Raw genomic sequence first — 19,365 nt, 5'->3', positions numbered from 1 at the left:
GGTAGAGGTGTCCCTGAATGCTCTAGCAAATTTACAGGGACACCAAAGGATATTTTAAAAATTTCAAGACAAACAGAGCCATATTTGATATCATTCAGATAGTGCATGAACTATCAGCTTTAGGTAGAACAGTTTCAAAGTTACACTACATTACATACAGTTCAATAACATCATATATTTGCAAAGCTAGGTTTTTAGCAATTGTGATAAAAAGCAAATACATGTGAAAATCAATGATCAGGAAATAAGGCAGTATCTACTCTAATACCAAAGTCTGAGAAGCTATGCAGTCAGTGTCCAACAGGCACAGACATCACATTAGCAAGTCACTATGGTAAAGAACGAAATAACAGCACTTGAAATTTATATATATAACTTAAAACATCTACTAAGATGTTAAGACAAATACTGAGATGTTTGATTTGATTTTACTTAATAAATAGACCTTTTACGTATTTATTTCAGATTAGAGACACTGTGAAAAATTATGACATCACTAAGAACACCATGAACCGAGAAAATCTGAGAACCTCTGCATTAGACAATACAAAGTCTTACCTACTACTTTATCCAAACTACACTCAATGGGGTCCTTACCTGTAAGACATTACACCTGAAAAGATAGTACAGAACAAAACAGCCTATTGCAACGTTGGGCAAATCCAATGAAATGCTGCATTCATCCATTTTAAGGATGGACACAATAAAAGGACCGAAATGGTAAAGACCTAACAGAAGCAGAAGAGATTAAGTGGCAAGAGTACACAGAACAGCTGCACAAAAAAAGATCTTAATGACCTGGATAACTGTAGTAATGTGGTCACTCACATAGAGCCAGATATGCTGGAGTATGAAGTCAAGTGGGTCTTAGAAAGCATTACTAGGAACAAAGCTAGTGGAGGTAACAGAATTCCAGCTGAACTATTTCAAATCCTAAATGATGATGCTGTTAAAGTGCTGCACTCAATGTCAGCAATTTTGGAAAATAAGCAGTGGCCACAGGACTGGAAAAGGTCAGTTTTCATTCCAATCCCAAAGGGTAATGCCAAAGAATGTTCAAACTACCATACAATTTCGCTCACTGCATATGCTAGCAAGGTTATGCTCAAAATACTTCAAGCTAGAATTCAACAGTACTTAAACCAAGAACTTCCAGATGTACAAGCTGGGTTTAGAAAAGGCAGAGAAACCAGAGATCAAATTGCCAACATATACTGGGTCACAGAGAAAGCAAGGAAATTCCAGAAATACATCTACTTCTGCTTCACTGACTACACTAAAGCCTTTGACTGTGTGGCTCACAACAAACTGTGAAAAATTCTTAAAGAGATGGGAATACCAGACCACCTTACCTGCCTCCTGAGAAACCTATATGCAGGTCAAGAAACAAGAGTTAGAACCAGACATGGAACAATGGACTGGGTCAAAACTGTGAAAGGAGTAAGTCAAGGCTGTATATTGTCAACCTTCTTAATTAATTTATATGCAGAGTACACCATGTGAAATGCTGGACTGGATGAAGCACAAGTTGGACAAATCACAAGCCAGAATCGACACTGCCGGGAGAAATATCAACAACCTCAGATAAGCAGAAGATACCATTCTAATGGCAGAAAGTGGAGAAGAACTAAAGAGCCCTGCATGAGGGTGAAAGAGGAGAGTGAAAAAGCTAACTGGAAACTCAACATTAAAAAAACTAAGATTATAGCATCTGGTCCCATAACTTCATGGCTAATAGAAAAGGCGAAAGTGCGAACAGTGAGATTTTATTTTCTTGGGCTCCAAACTCACTGCAGATGGTGACTGCAGCCATGAAATTAAAAGACACTTGCTCCTTGGAAGAAAAGCTATGACAAACCTAGACAGCATATTAAAAAGCAGAGACATTACTTTGCTTCTTACAAAGATCCATGGTTTGTAAGCATCCATTCAGTCAAAGCCATGGTTTTTCCAGTAGTCATGTATGGATGTGAGAGTTGGACCACAAAGAAGGCTGAACGCCGAAGAATTGATACTTTCGAACTGTGGTAATGGAGAAGACTCTTGAGAGTCCCTTGGACTGCAAGGAGATCAAACCAGTCCATTCTAAAGGAAATAAGTCCTGGATATTCATTGGAAGGACTGATGCTGAAGCTCCAATACTTTGGCCACCTGATGCTGAGAAGGACTGAGGGCTGGAGGAGAAGAGGTGACAGAGGATGAGATGGTTAGATAGCATCACCAACTCAACGGACGTAATTTCAGAAAACTCTGGGAGATAATGGAGAAAAGGAGCCTAGCATGCTGTAGTCCATGGGGTAACAAAGAGCTGAAAACCACTTAGCAACAAAGATGATGATTAATGACTTGTTCACTGTCTTGGGTGCTCTGTGTGAGAAGCTGAACTTCAAATGGTGATCCTGGTAGGGAGCACACCTACTGGGGTACTAACTGAAATCTGCCAATACTAATGCCACAGCTGTATGATCGGGTCATTAAGATACTCAGAACTGGGTTAATAAACTTCTACACAATCTCTCACTATGGAAAAAAATGCAGCAAATACAACTCATAAGCTCAGTCTTTATGTTAATCACATACAGGCTCATATTAAGTGATTGCATCTAAAGAAAAGCATCTGGAAACCAACAAAGGAAATCAAGCATGTGTGGTCACTGTCTCTATTACAGCTTCTGGCTATATACACAAAACTACTACACTAAGGAAATCACTTGTAAAGGATAAGGACTACAAATTAAAAATTCTAACAGCCTCCCCAATGAAGATTTCTATAGGGCTGACTGGATGGCTGTCTTCAGCTTTTTATAAGCTGCACACAATCATGTTAATTTCTGCCTCGGCCAAGTTCCCAAGCGCCAAGGATATGCTTGTGTGGGTGTACTTGCTCTGACCTCAGTGGACATATGAACATTCATATAGCATCTGTTCTTACTTCAGTAAATGAACATATATTTCATATGACCTTGGCAAAAAGATAATTCTGATTAGATCAAAATCACCAGTATATGAAACGAGATGCTAACTTTGCTTCCCCAGTGATTTTGGGGCTGCTATCCTGACTGTAGAGGTTACCACAGAATTCATCATTACGGAAAGAAGACAGTCAATGTGAGTCATCCCCAATAGGAAGTGACAGACTATAATGGGTTGGGATGATAGCAGGCAGCTTCTGACATGTTTCCCAATGATCTTGCTGCCTACTATTCACACTCTAGTAATCCTCTCAAGTGTGGACTGAACGTAGTAACCTACTTCTAGCAAAAGGAATATAGCAAAAGTGATGCAATGTCACTCCTGTGGTTAGACTGCAAGAGACTATGACTCGTTGGCTCTCTCTGGCTTACTGGCATTTTGATAAAGAAAGGTGCCATGCTGTGAGACAGTCTATGGAGAGGCCCAAGGAACAAGCGAGGCCTCCAGTCAATAGCTCATGACGAACTAAGGCCTTAGTCAATAACCCAACTGAAGCAACTTAGCATGCACATATACAACAACCCACAGGAAACTGAATCCTGCCATCAACCATGTAAGTGAGGTTGGAGGTAAATCTTCCCCAGCCATGTATTATGAAGACTGATCTCTCAGAAGTCTTTTTAGAGAGATCCTGAGTCAAAAGACCCAGCTACAGTAAACCCGGATTCCAGATCCACAGAAGCTATGAGAAGAAATTCTGCCTATGGACACAGCTTCAGCTCATGACAGCCTGACCTATGGATTTCAGACTTGTCTTGCTAGCCAATACAATCATGTAAGCCAACTCCTTACAACTGATTTTGTTTCTCTGGTTGAGCCTTGATTGATACAACAGCATGAACAAGTCTGGTGGGTGAAAGTCTGGAAGGGGTTGATAATAAAAGAGGTCTCCCTTTTCCTATAAATATGAAATAAATAGTCTGAACAACCTTCCAAATGTTCTAGGCATTTGATTCACAACGTGAATTTCTCATGGTGATGAACGTGATATATCGCTTCCTATCTGGTCTATCTATACAGAATCTTACTGAATCCCCAATCCCAGACAATAGCAGAGAAACTGCGCTACTTCCAGGGAAGGCTAAAAAAGAGTCTATCAGAACCAAGGAAGGTACTTATATTTGAGGAGCCCTCAAGTGCTAGGGGTGAATTTATAAAAAATAAATCTGGATAGCTCCTTCCCCCTTTGGATGGCTTAGCAGAGAGATGGCTCAACAAGTCCGAGAAAGCTCAACAAAACAGACTAACCCCAGCCACTGGAGTCCAGGAGCTCTTCCTTTCTAACAAGGTTACTTTTCGAGTCAGAGAATGTTGACATTCCTTGCCCCGATCACTCTATTAACAGGTAGAGTGTATTTACATATATATAGTCTGGTCCCTTGCTATAGAAACACTGTCCAAAATGCCAGATGATCTATGACCAGCCTGTTCAGTAAAATAATGAGAGTTCAGAGGATGATGTATGCACTACTATTTCTCTTATTAGTTTTCTTCCAGTAAATCATACTATACCTACACTGTAAAGTACATGAAATCTCAAAGCTATGACTTCCTACCAGGAATTTATTTATTAAAAGTTTCTTTTATTCATTTATTCACTGCTTATTTATCTCTGAATGGGTTCCAGGGCCAGACACCTTTCTAGACTCTTGGGGTAGGTCATAGGTCAGTGAAGGAAAAAGTAAAAAACAAAACAAAACAAAAACTGCTCTTTAGATGTTTTCATTCAAGTAGAGGAAGATAACAATAAACACCTAAGTATCATATATAATCCATAGGCGAATCTGCTGCTACTGCCTCACTCCCCTTGTCAGCTGTCAGTCTGCTTCCAAAGGTGCTGGACCACAATCTTTTCTGTCGTCTCTGATGATACTTTTTTCCAAGCTGCATTTTTTTCCTCAGTCCTGTTCAAATGCAACAAGCAGGCTCTTTTGGCTACACAATTTGTACCAATTGCTATCTCTAAACTTTATTTATATCTGAATTCTCTATCATGAAATGCATACATGCACACTCATTCAGATTTAGCATTGCTGAGGTATTTATGGATGTGTAATGGTCTAGTTTAGGGGTACCAGCTTCTTTCTGCTTAATGGTTAAGTTCTTCCAAGTAGATAATTTATTCCAGAGTCATCTTTTCATAACTATTCTACATCAAATTTACATTTCTCTGCTCACACTCAAAACATGTTTAGCTTCTTGCTCACATCAGTCCACACTGGTGCAGCATTTTCCAGTCTGTTCTTCATTAGTCTAAGTCTAAGAGACAGACCATGAGAAAAGTATTCTGTGATCAAATAGTTTAAGAAAAGTCACATTCTACATCACCTACTTAGAAATTCACATTGGATTACGTTGGTACAAAAGTAACTGCAGTTTTGGACTGTGAATTTTAAATCATTATTACTAGGCTCAAACACATCTTTATTCATCAAAACAGCAACCATTACAATAATATTTTTGCCAATGAGAAATAAGTTTGTCTATTACTGCAGCATAAAAATCCATGCTTTGGGATTCAATAAACTCTTAGAAAGCATTTTCTGCCTCTTTTTGGTTGTGGAAGTGCTTTGCCTGCAAAAAGTTGTCGAGATGCTTGAAGAAGTGGTTGGTCAGTTGGCGAGAGGGCAGGTGAATATGGCAGATGAGGCAAGACTACATAGCGCAACTCATTCAACTTTTGAAGCACTGACTGTGCGACATGTGGTCAGGCACTGTCACGGAGAAGAACTGGGGGCCCTTTCTGTTGACCAATTCTGGCTGCAGACGTTGCAGTTTTCAGTGCATCTCATCAATTTGCTGAGTATACTTCTCAGATGTAGTGGTTTTGCCGGGATTCAGAAAGTGGTAGTGGGTCAGACTGGCAGCAGACCATGAACAGTGACCATGACCTTTTTTTGGTGCAAGTTTGGCTTTGGGAAGTGTTTTAGAGCTTCTTAGTCCAACCACTGAGTTGGTTGTCACCGGTTGTCATATAAAATCTACTTTACATCACACGTCACAATCCGATTGAGAAACGCTTCATTGTTGTATAGAATAAGAGAAGACAACACCTCAAAATGACAATATTTTGATTTGCAGTGGTGGCTCGGAGGGTAAAGCATCTGCCTGCAATGCGGGAGACCCAGGTTCGATCCCTGGGTCGGGAAGATCCCCTGGAGAAGGAAATGGCAACCCACTCCAGTACTCTTGCCTGGAAAATCCCATGGACTGAGAAGCCTGGTAGGCTACAGTCCATGGGGTTGCAGAGTCGGACACGACTGAGTGACTTTGCTCACTCACTCATGACTCAACCACTTATCAAGCTTTTTCACCTTTCCAGTTTGCTTCAAATGCCAAATGACTGTAAGATGGTCATTGAATTCTTCTGCAACTTCTCATGCAGCTGTTAAAAGGATCAGCTTCAATGATTGCTCTCAACTGGTTGTTGTCAACTTCCGATGGCTGGCCACTACACTCATCTTCAAGGCTCTCCTTTGCAAAACTTCTTGAACCACCACTGCACTATACGTTTGTTAACAGTTCCTGGGCCAAATGTATTGTTGAGGTGGCAAATTGTCTCTGCTGCTTTATGACCCATTTTGAACTTGAATAAAAAAATCGCTCAAATTTGCTTTTTGTCTAACATCATTTCCCTACTCTAAAATAAATATAAAACAAGCAGCAAGTAAGTCATTAGCAAAAAACATAAAGTGAGAAATGTGCATTAAAATGATGTATAACATAACCACATTTGTTCACATATTCCAACATCACATGGAATGTTGAACGTCAAATGTTCAACAACGTAAAACCGCAATTACTTTTGCATCAACCTAAAACATCATCACTTTTAAGGCTCTGAGAAATCTCGCAGTAATAAACCATTTAACTCTGTTCACTCCACATGTCCGACACTTACTTCACCATAAAACAGAAATTTGCTAACGTTCTACAGAACCAGTGTTTCAGAGCTCAGCTTTGGACAAATGCTGAGTGGGTTGATAGCATCATAGGCAAGAAATCCAGAAAAATGTGTTCCAATGTTGAGGCTGACTTTGTTAGTGTAACCTCAGGCAAGGGATCTAACCTCTCGATTCCTAGACTTCCCATTGGTAAATGGTAATTACAGGCTATCCTAGGCTTGCTTTAGGTTTCTCTCAGTATCTCTAAGTATAAAACATGAATGAAAGCACTTTGTACAAGCTTAAATAATACAGTTTTAAATCTTACTTTTTGTGTCTCTTCAAGCATTTAATTTATATCTCATGCACATTCTTAAGTAATATTTATTCTTAAATAGTAATTTTATTGCCAAGTTCCTCTTATCAATGGTCTAATTTGTACTGTGATCCACAGCTAAGCGTAAACTATCTCCCCTCCTGTAGGAAGTTATCCTCAATTTGGCCTCCTCTCATTTCTCCCCTCTTTACTCCTTTCGTCATTTGTTGGGAAATTCTGCCTCTCCTCTGGTATGGAGTTCTGCAAGGGCACAGACCCTATCTTCAGTACCTGGCCCATACCAAGAATTCAGTTTAAAACTGAGCTGAATCCTAGATTGTTCCATTTTTAAGAATTATATCATCCTGTTTTCAGTTATGGTACCCACAAAACTGGGGGAGCCTACCACATATTTATCCCTGGAGAAGGAACTGGCAACCCACTCCAGTATTTGTGCCTGGAAAATCCCATGGACAGAGGAGCCTGGTGGGCTACAGTCCATGGAGTTGAAAAAAGTCAGACACGACTGAGCAACTGAACACACACACCCCACATATTTATAATTCATCTACAGCCCTCTCAATCCAACTTTTCAAATGGGGTCATTTTAAACGATGAATGTAACCTGATTACACAGCTGACATTCTACTTTTATCAGGTCTTCTAAGAAAACAGTACAAAAGAGGTTTAACCTGTGGCGATTTTCCCATAAGGATAAATCTAGTGTTTGTTACCACTTACTCCTATATTCTTGGATTAATACGAGTATCTCTTTGACTACCAGGAATTATTTTCTCCATTCCCAACCAACTGAACTATTTTCTTTAGCTAGCTAGTTTTTGTAAGGCCCACAAACGTTTTATCTTGGAAATCACAAACAAGTTTAAAGTAATAGCACAGGACTGTGTCAGCACACTAAATTTAGCACAGCACAATTTTTAAATCACTTTTAGAAATGTTGCCTTTTTCCATCCAGAGTTATCTTCAGTCACAGTAGAACAAGGTTCTGACCACATCCTCCCCCATGAGCTTTTAAAACCCCTGGTTATCATCCTAAACAGTGTTTCAAACAGCCTAGCTTTAATGATCACTTCAGGCTGTTTTCGATCCTGAGTTACCATTAGTTATCTCCAGATGGCAGCAGAGAACATCAGTTGAGACTCCAGTTTACAGGTAAAAATGAAGTTACTCAGTTGTGTCTGACTCCTTGCGACACCATAGAGAGAGACTGTAGCTCTCCAGGCTCCTCTGTCCATGGGGATTCTCCATGCAGGAATACTGGAGTGGGTGGCCATGCCCTCCTCCAGGGGATCTTCCCTATCTAAGGATTGAACCCAGGTCTCCCACATTGCAGGTAGATTCTGTATCATCTGGGCCACCAGGGAAGGTAAAGCAACACAATCAAATGCAGGGGCCTGACTTTGTCAGAGCTCTCCAAACAGAATACACGTGAGTCTCCAAAAAAGTTTTTCCCTTGTAGCTGGTTTGAAGATTAACCTGCTGTGCAGCCTCTGGCTAACTTTCTGGGCAGGCCCTCAGAAGTTTGCCCATTCTCTTCCCCTTTCCTCACACTGGGCTAGTAACACACTAGCCCACGTACGTCTGAGTCCTGGCTCATTCTGGATCAACCCGATGGCTCCACCCCTTTTATCGTAATCATACTCACAAATGTGAACTCTGTGCGCTCCACTGCCACCTCTGTGCTTCAACCAGATACCAGATTTGGCCTACTGTAGCTATTGTAGCTGGAGAAGACAATGGCACCCGACTCCAGTAGTCTCGCCTGGAAAATCCCATGGGCGGAGGAGCCTGGTGGGCTGCCGTCTGTGGGGTCCCTAAGTCGGACATGACTGAGCCACTTCACTTTCACTTTTCACTTTCATGCATTGGAGAAGGAAATGGCAACCGACTCCAGTGTTCTTGCCTGGAGAATCCCAGGGGCGGGGGAGCCTGGTGGGCTGCCGTCTATAGGGTCGCACAGAGTCAGAGACGACTGAAGCGACTTAGCAACAGCAGCAGCAGCTATTGTAGCCATGGCTTCTGTGTAAGCAATGCCTCCCCAAAGGGCCTTTGGCTGAATGCACCACTGAAAGTGGCATCACTTAGTCAGCCCAGCTGCAACTGGGTTTCTGGCCATAACATGCTGGTAAAATTGAATAGGTTCTGGGGTGGAGAATGCAGGTCCCGATTTGTAGTTTTTGCTAATGTCCATGGTATAACTCTCAACCATGGCCAATTTCAAGCCACTGTGATGTACTGAGGAACTGGGAAGAGAGAAATGCCCACAGTTAGCGACCATGAACTGCTTTGAGGGGCTTGGTTTTGGTCAGGTCCAATGTATGTTCGGTGAAGGAAATGGGCACTGTTCCTCTCAGCCTAAACTTGCTCACTCCAGCCTTCATCTGTCCCTCAAGGAGAACAGTTAGTCTTATTTCCAACTCAGGGTCAGGACTAGAGTGAGGCAAAAAAGCTATGTAAAGTGCAAAATTTAAGGAAGCACTCATTCTCTGGATCATGCAGGTGCAAATGGTGCATGTATATGACTCTAAACATGAAGACTTCCTTAAAGTCTTCCTTTTGTGCCCCAGGGATCTCAATGGTTACACAGCTTCTGCCATTAAGTCAAAAGTGGACCAGCTCCCCTCCCCACTCCATCCTCCAGGTATAACGTCTCATCAGCGCTTCTCCATCTGTTCTTTTTTTATCTCATAATGTGCTGGCACATTTGAGTTTCAGTCTAAACTTCTATCCCACTTCCAAGGCCCTACTTCAGTACTTTCTCTGCTTGATAAGCAGCCATGGTTTTGGGTTCAGCTAGACAATCACATTCACGAGACCCCAAAGGCATCCCCTCACGAGTTTACTTGGTTTTGTAGTCAGAGAACAGAGCATACTACTTCAGAGTGACACGGGATATAAACCTTCAACACAAGTCCTCACAGCAGCCCAGGGCTATTCTTCAGGCCCCAGAATGACATCTCAGGTACAAGACAACAAGATTACACAGGTGGGTACAGGACCCATCCTAGCTTAGTATCCTCGTGCCACATACAGAAGACAACATCTCTTACATCAATCAGTCCATGAGTACACTCCAGCACTCAGCAAGAAGAATACTTCAGTACATCACACCACATTCAGGAATGCCCAAAGCTATGGCTTCCCTCCAGTTATTTATACTTCATTCACAATCTCTCAGCTCATGCACTCTAGCAATCAAGGGTTACGTTTACCATTAGGCAGTGTTGCATGGTTACACAGTTGTCGTTCCCTCTGTAGTAGATTACAGAGAAACAGTGCTAGAAGATCAACAAGGGGCTATTTTCATAGGACGAAGGAGAAAGGGTTTTGTTAACCCTTTACTCATATACAACAAGGCACAGTATCATAAAATTTCAGAATGCTGGGGATAGGAAAATATCTAGAACCTCCCAGAGGAAAAAATGGGTCTCACTTAAAGTTTCAGTGATGAAAATGGCTTCACATTCTTTAACAGCAACATCAGAAAGTAAGATAGTGGAGGAATATCTCCAAAATTCCAAGAAAAATAATTCCCCAAACAGAAATACAAATCTACAAAAAATACAAATTCAAGTCTTTAAAGGTAGATTTTTCAGATGTACAAAGTCTTAGAAAATTTGCCTGTCTCTTTCCTCAGAAAGCTTAAGAATCTCTACTCCTTCCAAAGTAAGGAGTAATTCAAGAAAGAGGAACAAATTCAAGATTCCTCATAGGGCAGAAACAAAAGAAAGTCTCAGAACAGCAGTGAGGAGAGATTTCAGGATATTTTCACAAAGCAGGATGATGGAGTACAAGGAGGGTGGGGCGCGGGGGAGAGTATCTGATACACCTAAATTTTATTAAGAGAAGATGTGCATTTCTAACAGTTCAGGGGGTGAATTACTGATGGCATATAAAAAACTAAGGAAACAAAAAATCATACAACTAATAACTCTGGAGTAAAAGAAGTACTTAAAAAGAAAAAGTAGCAGTCTTGACTACACTGGGAGAATGGGAAGGGAAAATGCACAAATACTGAGGAGGGTGGTGTTTATCAGATACTTTTAATTTACTAACCTAACAGCTATTTCTTATTCCCTTCTCCCCTGCCTCCTTACACGACAGAGGCTGGAAAAGCTAATTACCCTCTTTGCAAGATTTTCTTGCAGTTGAGTTCAGTTCAGTTGCTCAGTCGTGTCCGACTCTTTGCAACCCCATGAATTGCAGCACACCAGGCCTCCCTGTCCATCACCAACTCCTGGAGTTCACCCAAACTCATGTCGGTGATGCTATCCAGCTGTCTCATCCTCTGTCGTCCCCTTCTCCTCCTGCCCTCAATCTTTCCCGGCATCAGGGTCTTTTCAAATGAGTCAGCAGATGACCAAGTAGCTGTTCCGGTCAATAACACACAATCTGGTGAAATCTACCTGGAGTTTCTGGGAAGCTTTACCCTCTTGGTTAAACAGGCAGATTTGGCCGCCATCCTCCTTTCCCTTCATCTTGGACATGGACTGATGCCTAAATCTGCCAACAGTCACACTGAAAACACGAATCAACAAACTCAATATGCTAAAGTTGGTGGGCAAGAAACAAAGAGTCTGAGTCACTCATGATGTAGCTGAGTTCCTGTACCAACTCTGGACAGCCCACCTGTAGTTTTTTGATTAAATAAGAGCCACCAGGCAGGTTTTCTGTTACAACTGAATGCAATAAAGAACTCCTAATTAATGTAGGGTATATTAGAGCTAAATACTTATTCTCTATCAGTATTGGGAAGTCAATAAATAATGTCTAACATTTTTAAATCAAGAAAAACATGCTGAAGCATGTTATTTACTTAGAAACATGCAGTAAGTATCTAAAAAATAGTTAAAAAACAAAAAGGATGCCACTGAGGAGTGGGAATTGGGGACAGAAATGGGTAGGGCAAGAGTAGGGCTATTTTTCACTGTAGCCTTATATGAAGGGTTCTGAACCAGACACTTCTTTGTTGTGGGGGCTGTCTGTGAATAGTTTGGCAGTGTTCTTTGGCCTATACTCACTAGATGGTACTAGCACAGGGAGATGGTGTAACAATTAAAAATGTTTCCAACTATGGCCAACTTATCCTACCAGACAAAACTGCTCCTGGTTGAGAACTATTACCTTATATTACTATTTTATTTTTTAAATTTTCAATAATACTGTATGATTTTGATAAAACTAAATTATAGAAAAAGAAACTAATGGTATGAAGAGAGCTAGACAGGAGACCACCAATGACTCTTCTCCCTTCAAGACTCCCACTTTCCTTTCTGACTTCTCCCTGGGCCTAAGAGACTCCCTGCTCCCCTCCCAGACACAGACAGACAGAACAGAGACACTTACCACCTAGAAACGCACACTCATAGTGGCTGCAGGTCTTGTTTGTGCTCTGAAGGATAAGGTTATTGCCAGCCTCATCCTGTGACACATGAAAAACCTCATTCAGAGGTATTAAAACAATTCCTTCACTTTCTTTATCAAAAAATTTTTCAACGGCAACTCCAAAACATGTTTTGATGGTTAACAGAACATGTTGGTCAACAGCAGCTTGAGGTTTGGATGAATACGCTAAGGTGAAATGGCCAAGTCGGGCTTGGTTCACCCCTCCAAATGTAAATGAAGTATTCAGCCTTACGCTGTACACCACGTTTTTGTAACTGTTCTCACAAGATCTTCTCAGCAGCTGCAGAGCTTTTGTCAGGTAAAAATGGAAAGCTTTGAACTGGAAGCCATAGACATAATCTTTTCGAGACTGGCCAGCCATCTCCATAGCTTCATTGAACAGATGGTAAAAGGAAGACTGCTCTTGAGCTTCAGAAATATAGGCCATCAGGGCAATACCATAGTTATCCTTGAAATTCACAGGGAGAAAGAGCTGAGGCTTCCGAGCTTCCCACTTGGCTTCTGCATTTTCCCACACGTCTTCTAAGAGCTGGAGGCTTGCTTTTTCCTCCTTGAACAGTTGAGGAACATATTTGATTTCCATCCGGTTAGCACATTTCAGGTATTCATCATCAAATGCATTATCTGCCATATCTAACATTTCAGCTTTTACCTGCAAAGGAAAAGGAAATTAGTACTCTTGAAATAAAAATATTTAGTGTATATCATTTTCTTTCAATTTTCTGCCAAGAATCCTGCATCCTCTCAAACCCTGCCAAGACTCTCTTCCTTGCTCACAATGAACTTCTGATATCTTTTTATATAGGAAGTATATTCCACTGTTAGTCATAGCTTCTCCCAGCTGTGACATATTTATATGAAAAGAGTAAATGGGAAGTATGAGCATGACCACGCCTGTAAGTCATTCATCTGAACCCTGTAGTAGAGGAAAGAAAATGAGTGTGAAACAAAAGAAATGGGTGGCAGTCCTGGCTCTGAATGATATTCTTAGCTAGATTTCCTCAACCACTCAAGACTATTGAGTGAATCTGAAATACCTTGTATGAAATACTTTACTAGATGGATAAATACATGAAGGTAAATATTACCCCTTTTTCTTTGAGGACACCCCTCCCTTTTCTGTATGGTTTGGCTAGGACTAATTCTGCATCTTCAGCCCCTATTATAAGTAATGATGCGGGCTTAAAAACCAGAGCACTCCCAGATAAACAAAAGGCTTTCTTTTCCTTCAACCATAAGCTCTAAGCATAATATTGGCTTGGGGAAGCCAATAGTTATCCTTTTAGTCCCTTGAAGAATCCTGTCTGCAAATGAAGCCAACAAAGAAAGGTTTGTAGAGCTTAGAGGTGAAGAGAGATGAGGTCCTGATAACATTACTTAAGGCCTGAGTCTAGCATTACCTGAAACCTGTATTTTGCTTCAGCTGTTCGAAACAGTAAATTCCCTATTCATCTGGGCTTTATATTCTATTCAACTGGAAAAGGACTAAGCATCTTTAAATGATACGCAGAACATAAGCAGCAGGGTAGTGTAGTATAACTAACACTAGCTTTGAGCCAGATAGATCTGGGTTCTAATTCCATTTCTGTTACTAACTAGGTACTAATTACTTACGGGACTTGACATTTCTGAGCTTCAACAGCTCTCACTAAGGGAATACTTCTTAGACTCCTTTGCACGTCCAGCATATTCCACTTGGCCATTAAAGGTCAGTTTCTCAAGGCTATTTATTTTCCAAATCTCAAGTCTACCCTTAGGCAATGATGTAAGAACCACAGTTTCAATGATCATCTTAATATCTCTGGCCTGTTGCGTAAGTGTAAGATCTACATATCAACTACATAATTAATAACTCCATTTGACTTCTGTATATCAACTGCCTACTTAATAATTTCACTTGAGGTGCTCAAAGATCCTTCAAACAAAACAATCTAAGAGCAAGGCCAAACTTACAACCCTACTGTCTACAGCTGGCATCAACCTAGTCCTTATATAAAAACATCCATTCATTTGTGAAATTTTCTTAGATTTCTCCTTCTCACTCATGCCCTGCACTCCTAAGGCCTAAAAAACTTCTCCAGAGTGCTTTCTGTGTGTGCAGCACTAAGTGTTCATATATATTAACTCATTTAATCTTCGTGGTAACCCTGTGAGGTAGGTTCAGTTCAGTCACTCAGCCGTGTCCAACTGCAGAACCCCGTGGACTGCAGCACACCAAGCTTCCCTGTCCATCACCAACTCCTGGAGCTTACTCAAACTCATGTCCATCGAGTCAGTGATGCCATCCAACCATTTTATCCTCTGTTGTCCCCTTCTCCTCCTGCCTTCAATCTTTCCCAGCATCAGGGGCTTTTCCATTGAGTTAGTTCTTCACATCAGGTGGCCAAAGTATTGGCGTTTCAGCTTCAGCATCAGTCCTTTCAATGATTCAGGACTGATTTCCTTTAAGATAGACTGGTTGGCTCTTCTTGCAGTCCAAGGGACTCTCAAGAGTCTTCTCCAACACCACAATCAAAAGCATCAATTCTTTGGCACTCAATTTTCTTCATAGTCCAACTTCACATCCATAGGTAGGTAGGTACTATTATTAGCCCCTCTTTTAAAATGAGCAAACTAAGGCAAGGAGATTAACTTGTATGGAATTCAGATTTGAACCCAGGCAATCTGGCTCCAGAGTCTGTTTCTTAACCAAAAAATGTTTCTGATGATAAAGACCACTGACATTTATATAGTACTTAGAAAAAAAAGAGTTTAACTTTGTCTTTATAACAACACTTATGAAAGGTCTGGAATAAAACTCACAACACCATCTTACAAGTAGTGCTAGTAGGAACTGTACTGGCATCAGAAACTGTCTGATTAGCAGCCACAAAATATTCTGTTGGGAAAGTCACTGAGACCCCTGAAATTCTAGGTCCATGGGTCAGTTTCTTGAAGTGGGAATTTGAGCTTTACTAGATCAAATCATTGCCATCTCCTAGCCAAGAAATGCACTTTCCTCCACAGCACAGAATGTACCAGAGTGCATCCTGGACACCAATGTCTAATTTATTTTCAAGACTTCAACATATTATAAGACATCATGCCCTGAAACCACCTCCCACATTCCTCACATCATATCCAAGAGTTGATCCACTATGTTCCTGTCTTTCCCCTGTGCCTCTAACCAGTCTCCACATGTCTAATTTTAGACTTCAAGTCTTTCTGGCCCAAGGCCACAGCTGATTGTGTGTTCTGAACAGTGAGTACCTTGAGCAATGAAAAAGCCCACAAATGCCACCACCATTCAGGGAAAACTGAATGGATATTAAGGAACAGGTACAAAGGCTAGGTGAACCCACTAATTATATTTTCTTCCTCAGTTATCCACTGAAACAAAGCTATATGGATGAAGCTTAATTACCAAAAATTTATTACAAAAATGTAAAAATGATTTAAAAAGATATCAGTTAAATTATGAAACATTCATAAATAAACACATCAAAATTATGTTGCAGAAAAATATTAAAAAGGCAAATCAAAATCACAGTGAGATACCACCTCATATCCATTAGGATGGATATAAAGATAAGGAAAAAAGGGAAAATAGCAAATGTAGGCAATGATATAGAGAAACTGAATCCTCATACACTGCTGTGTAAGTAATACAAAATGTGGAAGACAATTTGGCAGTTCCTCACAATGTTAAACATTGAGCCACCATATGACCCAGCAATTATATACTTTTGGTATAAACCCAAGAGAACTGAAAATATGTTCACACAAACAAAAATCTGTACACAAAATTTGTGGCAGGACTATTCATTCATAAGTCCTGAATGAGGAAATGGCAACTCACTCCAGCAGTCTTGCCTAGAAAATCCCATGGACAGAGGAGCCTGGGAGCTCCAGTCTATGGGGTCACAAAGAGTTGGACATGACTGAGCATGCATGCTCACATTCATTCATAAGAACCAAAAAGTGGGGCCAACTCAAATGCCCAACAATTAATGAATGGATAAACAAAATGTGACATAACCAAGAAATGTAATATTACTATACTACAAAAAAGAACAAAGTACTAATATACACTGCAACATGTATGAAGCTTGAAAATGTTATGCTAAAAGAAGCCACCGAGAAGGCCAGATATTGTTATGATTCCATTCAGATGAAATGTCCAGAATCTGCAAATTCATAGAGACAAAGCAGATTAGTGGTCTCAGGGGATACAGGGAAGAGGGAATTGGAATTGACTACTAACTGCTACAGGGCTTCTTTTGGGGTGACAGGAATCCTATAATGAGATAAAGTGATGATGGTTGCACAACATAGTGAATATATGACAATCACTCAACTATACACTTTAAAATGGTATCTTTTTATATGGGAATTACACTTCAATTTTTTAAAAGTCACACTGCAAAACAGGTAACAGAATATACAATGATTCTATAAACAATATTTCAGATTTCAAAATGGATTAAGTTTTTAAGAATTTAACACATTTTAAAGAAGGTGCTTCAAATCAGTGGACAATACTCAGTAGTGATGTGAGAGCTAACAATGTGGGAGAAAAAAACCAAGTGAGATACCTGGCTCATATGTTACATAAAACATGTTACAGAATGTTTAAAGATTCAGTTGTAAAAAATAAAATCATCAAAGTTCTATCAGAATAAAAAGAATACTGAACAGGAGAAAAGAGCCACTATATAAAACACAGGAAACAAGTAGACATTGCATTGTCAACGTATATGAAGAAAAATACAAGTTTTTAGAATATCCGATGCCATGGACAGACACCTGTAGCATAGTATTAACTTAAAAAAGTAAAAACAAAATACTATATGTAGTGTGAATCTATCTTGTAAATTACAAACACAAATACATAGAAAAAAGCTGAGAAGCCTACACACCAACAGATTAAGCCTCACTCCCTCTGGGTGGAAAATTGTGGATGATTTTTACTTTCCTCCCTTTGTCTACTTTTAATTTTTAATTTTCTACAGTTAACATGTATCAGTGTGTAAAAGGTAAGATCTACATTTAAAAACACTAACTTATTATTATTCTATCGGTCTTCATTTCTATCATCAACACACACAAATGCCTCAGGCAACCTTATACCAAGAGTTCCCGTTCCAATGACCACGTGCTTCCCATTCCTAACATTACCTGGAGGATGTCCATTAGAATCATAGGTGCCAACAGCAGGGTGACCATTTCAAAATGTCCTGTCTTCATTTTTCTCTTCTAAATTAAAATGAAGGAATTCCAATTTAGTAGAAGTTTAGAGAAGTAGAACAGGATGACACACATGATACACATTTTTTCATTCTGGGTAAAAGCGGTATCATGATAGTTAGGAAGTGATTATGAATAAATTTCCAATGGCTGAAAGGGTCATTAGATTTTGTCTGGTGATCTAACACCTTCATTCTACACATGAGGAAACAAAAGCTCAGAAAACTTTAGATATTTGCTCAGGATTAAATCTGTCAATTTCCATTCTCCTTTAGACATGTTGTCTCTCCCACCAACAGTCACTGAGAGTCAATTATTCTTCCTCCCTCTCAATCTCCCCTCATCATACACAGGAAAACACAAACTGAAAAAAAAAAAAAAGAAAGAAAAACACAACACCATTGCAGATTGGTCTCCTAGCTCCCAGTCTCCAAGAATTCTCCAGGAGTTAGTATCCACACACATCATCCATTCTTCATCCTCCCTGCAAACCAAGTGACGCCCATTTGGTAGGATGGAGACAGGTAGTGGTAAGAACCAGAAAGTTATCCGGGGTGTTCTCTTCCTCCCAAATATTCACATTTAAGAGAAGCTAAGGATAAAACAAGCATCCTGAATAATGTGCTGAAAACAGGAATGAGAATAAAAAGGAGGTGAACAGGAAGCAACTCTGGTAAGATTATATAACTCTACTGGCTGTGTGCCCAATATTCATCCCAACATTCATGAGACATAAGTAGGTAAACAGGAGGGTAAGAGGCCATCAAGGGCTGAAGATGTCCCAGAATCACTAACTGATTCAATTAATTAAAGACTGCTTTTCAGCTTTTTCCACATACCTAAAACAAAGTTGACATGACTGGAACTGAACTGAAATCTCTTTTTCATCCTACCAATCACCATATTCTGGCACCTGAAAGTGGGGATGAACAGCACAGGGGAAAGAAGATAGTCTTCCCTTTGGCCCCAGATTGCCATCTTTATTCACAAGCAGTTTCTTTCATTAAAGATATTAAAAGATAGCACAAAAATGCCACTTCTGTGTTAATCATCCCTTTAGAAAAGCGATTTTGAAAATAACACTTGACAGATAACTGTCACAAGACAAGCTCTGAATGAGGATTTTCTTGAAAAATCTTCACTTCCATAGTCTGAACGTAAGTAAGTCAAAATGTTTACCTGGCTTTTCTCCCTGTGGAGTTTTAAATGATGCTAGGTCTGTTTCCCCACTCTCTCAGTTGTGGTGAGGGTGTCTTCAGGATAGGAGGTTGTTGACACTGAGAGCTGAAAAGGGAATGCTTTGCTTTTTATAAACATCCCCAGCAGTAGCTTGGCAGTGGCACATTACCTCATTTGTGTTCTGCTATTTATATCTGGCCCCCACACTATCCCTTGGAATCACCACAGTTAACACATGAAATCTCCAAGAGGCTTGTAAAGCCACAGCAATTCCCTCCAACCACACAGCACGTTCAGTCTGAGCCCTCAGATCTGGGCTTCTCAGAGGGTGATCACACTTCCCATTCCTAACCTTTTGAC

The 19,365-nt window shown here is 40.3% G+C and overlaps 1 protein-coding gene across 8 annotated transcripts in view; it reads right to left on the bottom strand.

The window, feature by feature from the left end:
• The window catches only part of ART3 (ADP-ribosyltransferase 3 (inactive)), a 51,717-nt gene extending 32,580 nt beyond the window's left edge, over window positions 1-19,137 (bottom strand). For all 8 annotated transcript variants that reach the window (XM_070372545.1, XM_070372547.1, XM_070372550.1 and 5 more), the window contains exons 1-3: window positions 19,006-19,137; window positions 17,758-17,835; window positions 12,541-13,252 (exon numbers count right to left, since the gene is read on the bottom strand). In XM_070372545.1, coding sequence (XP_070228646.1) covers window positions 12,541-13,252; window positions 17,758-17,826 — 781 coding nt within the window. In that variant the 5' untranslated portion in view covers window positions 17,827-17,835; window positions 19,006-19,137. The remainder of the gene's footprint in view (window positions 1-12,540; window positions 13,253-17,757; window positions 17,836-19,005) is intronic.
• Window positions 19,138-19,365: the final 228 nt, after the last annotated feature.

Source organism: Bos mutus, chromosome 6, assembly GCF_027580195.1.
Source record: "Bos mutus isolate GX-2022 chromosome 6, NWIPB_WYAK_1.1, whole genome shotgun sequence".
Taxonomy (NCBI): Eukaryota; Metazoa; Chordata; class Mammalia; order Artiodactyla; family Bovidae; genus Bos; species Bos mutus.
This window is presented reverse-complemented; position numbering and strand designations above follow the sequence as displayed.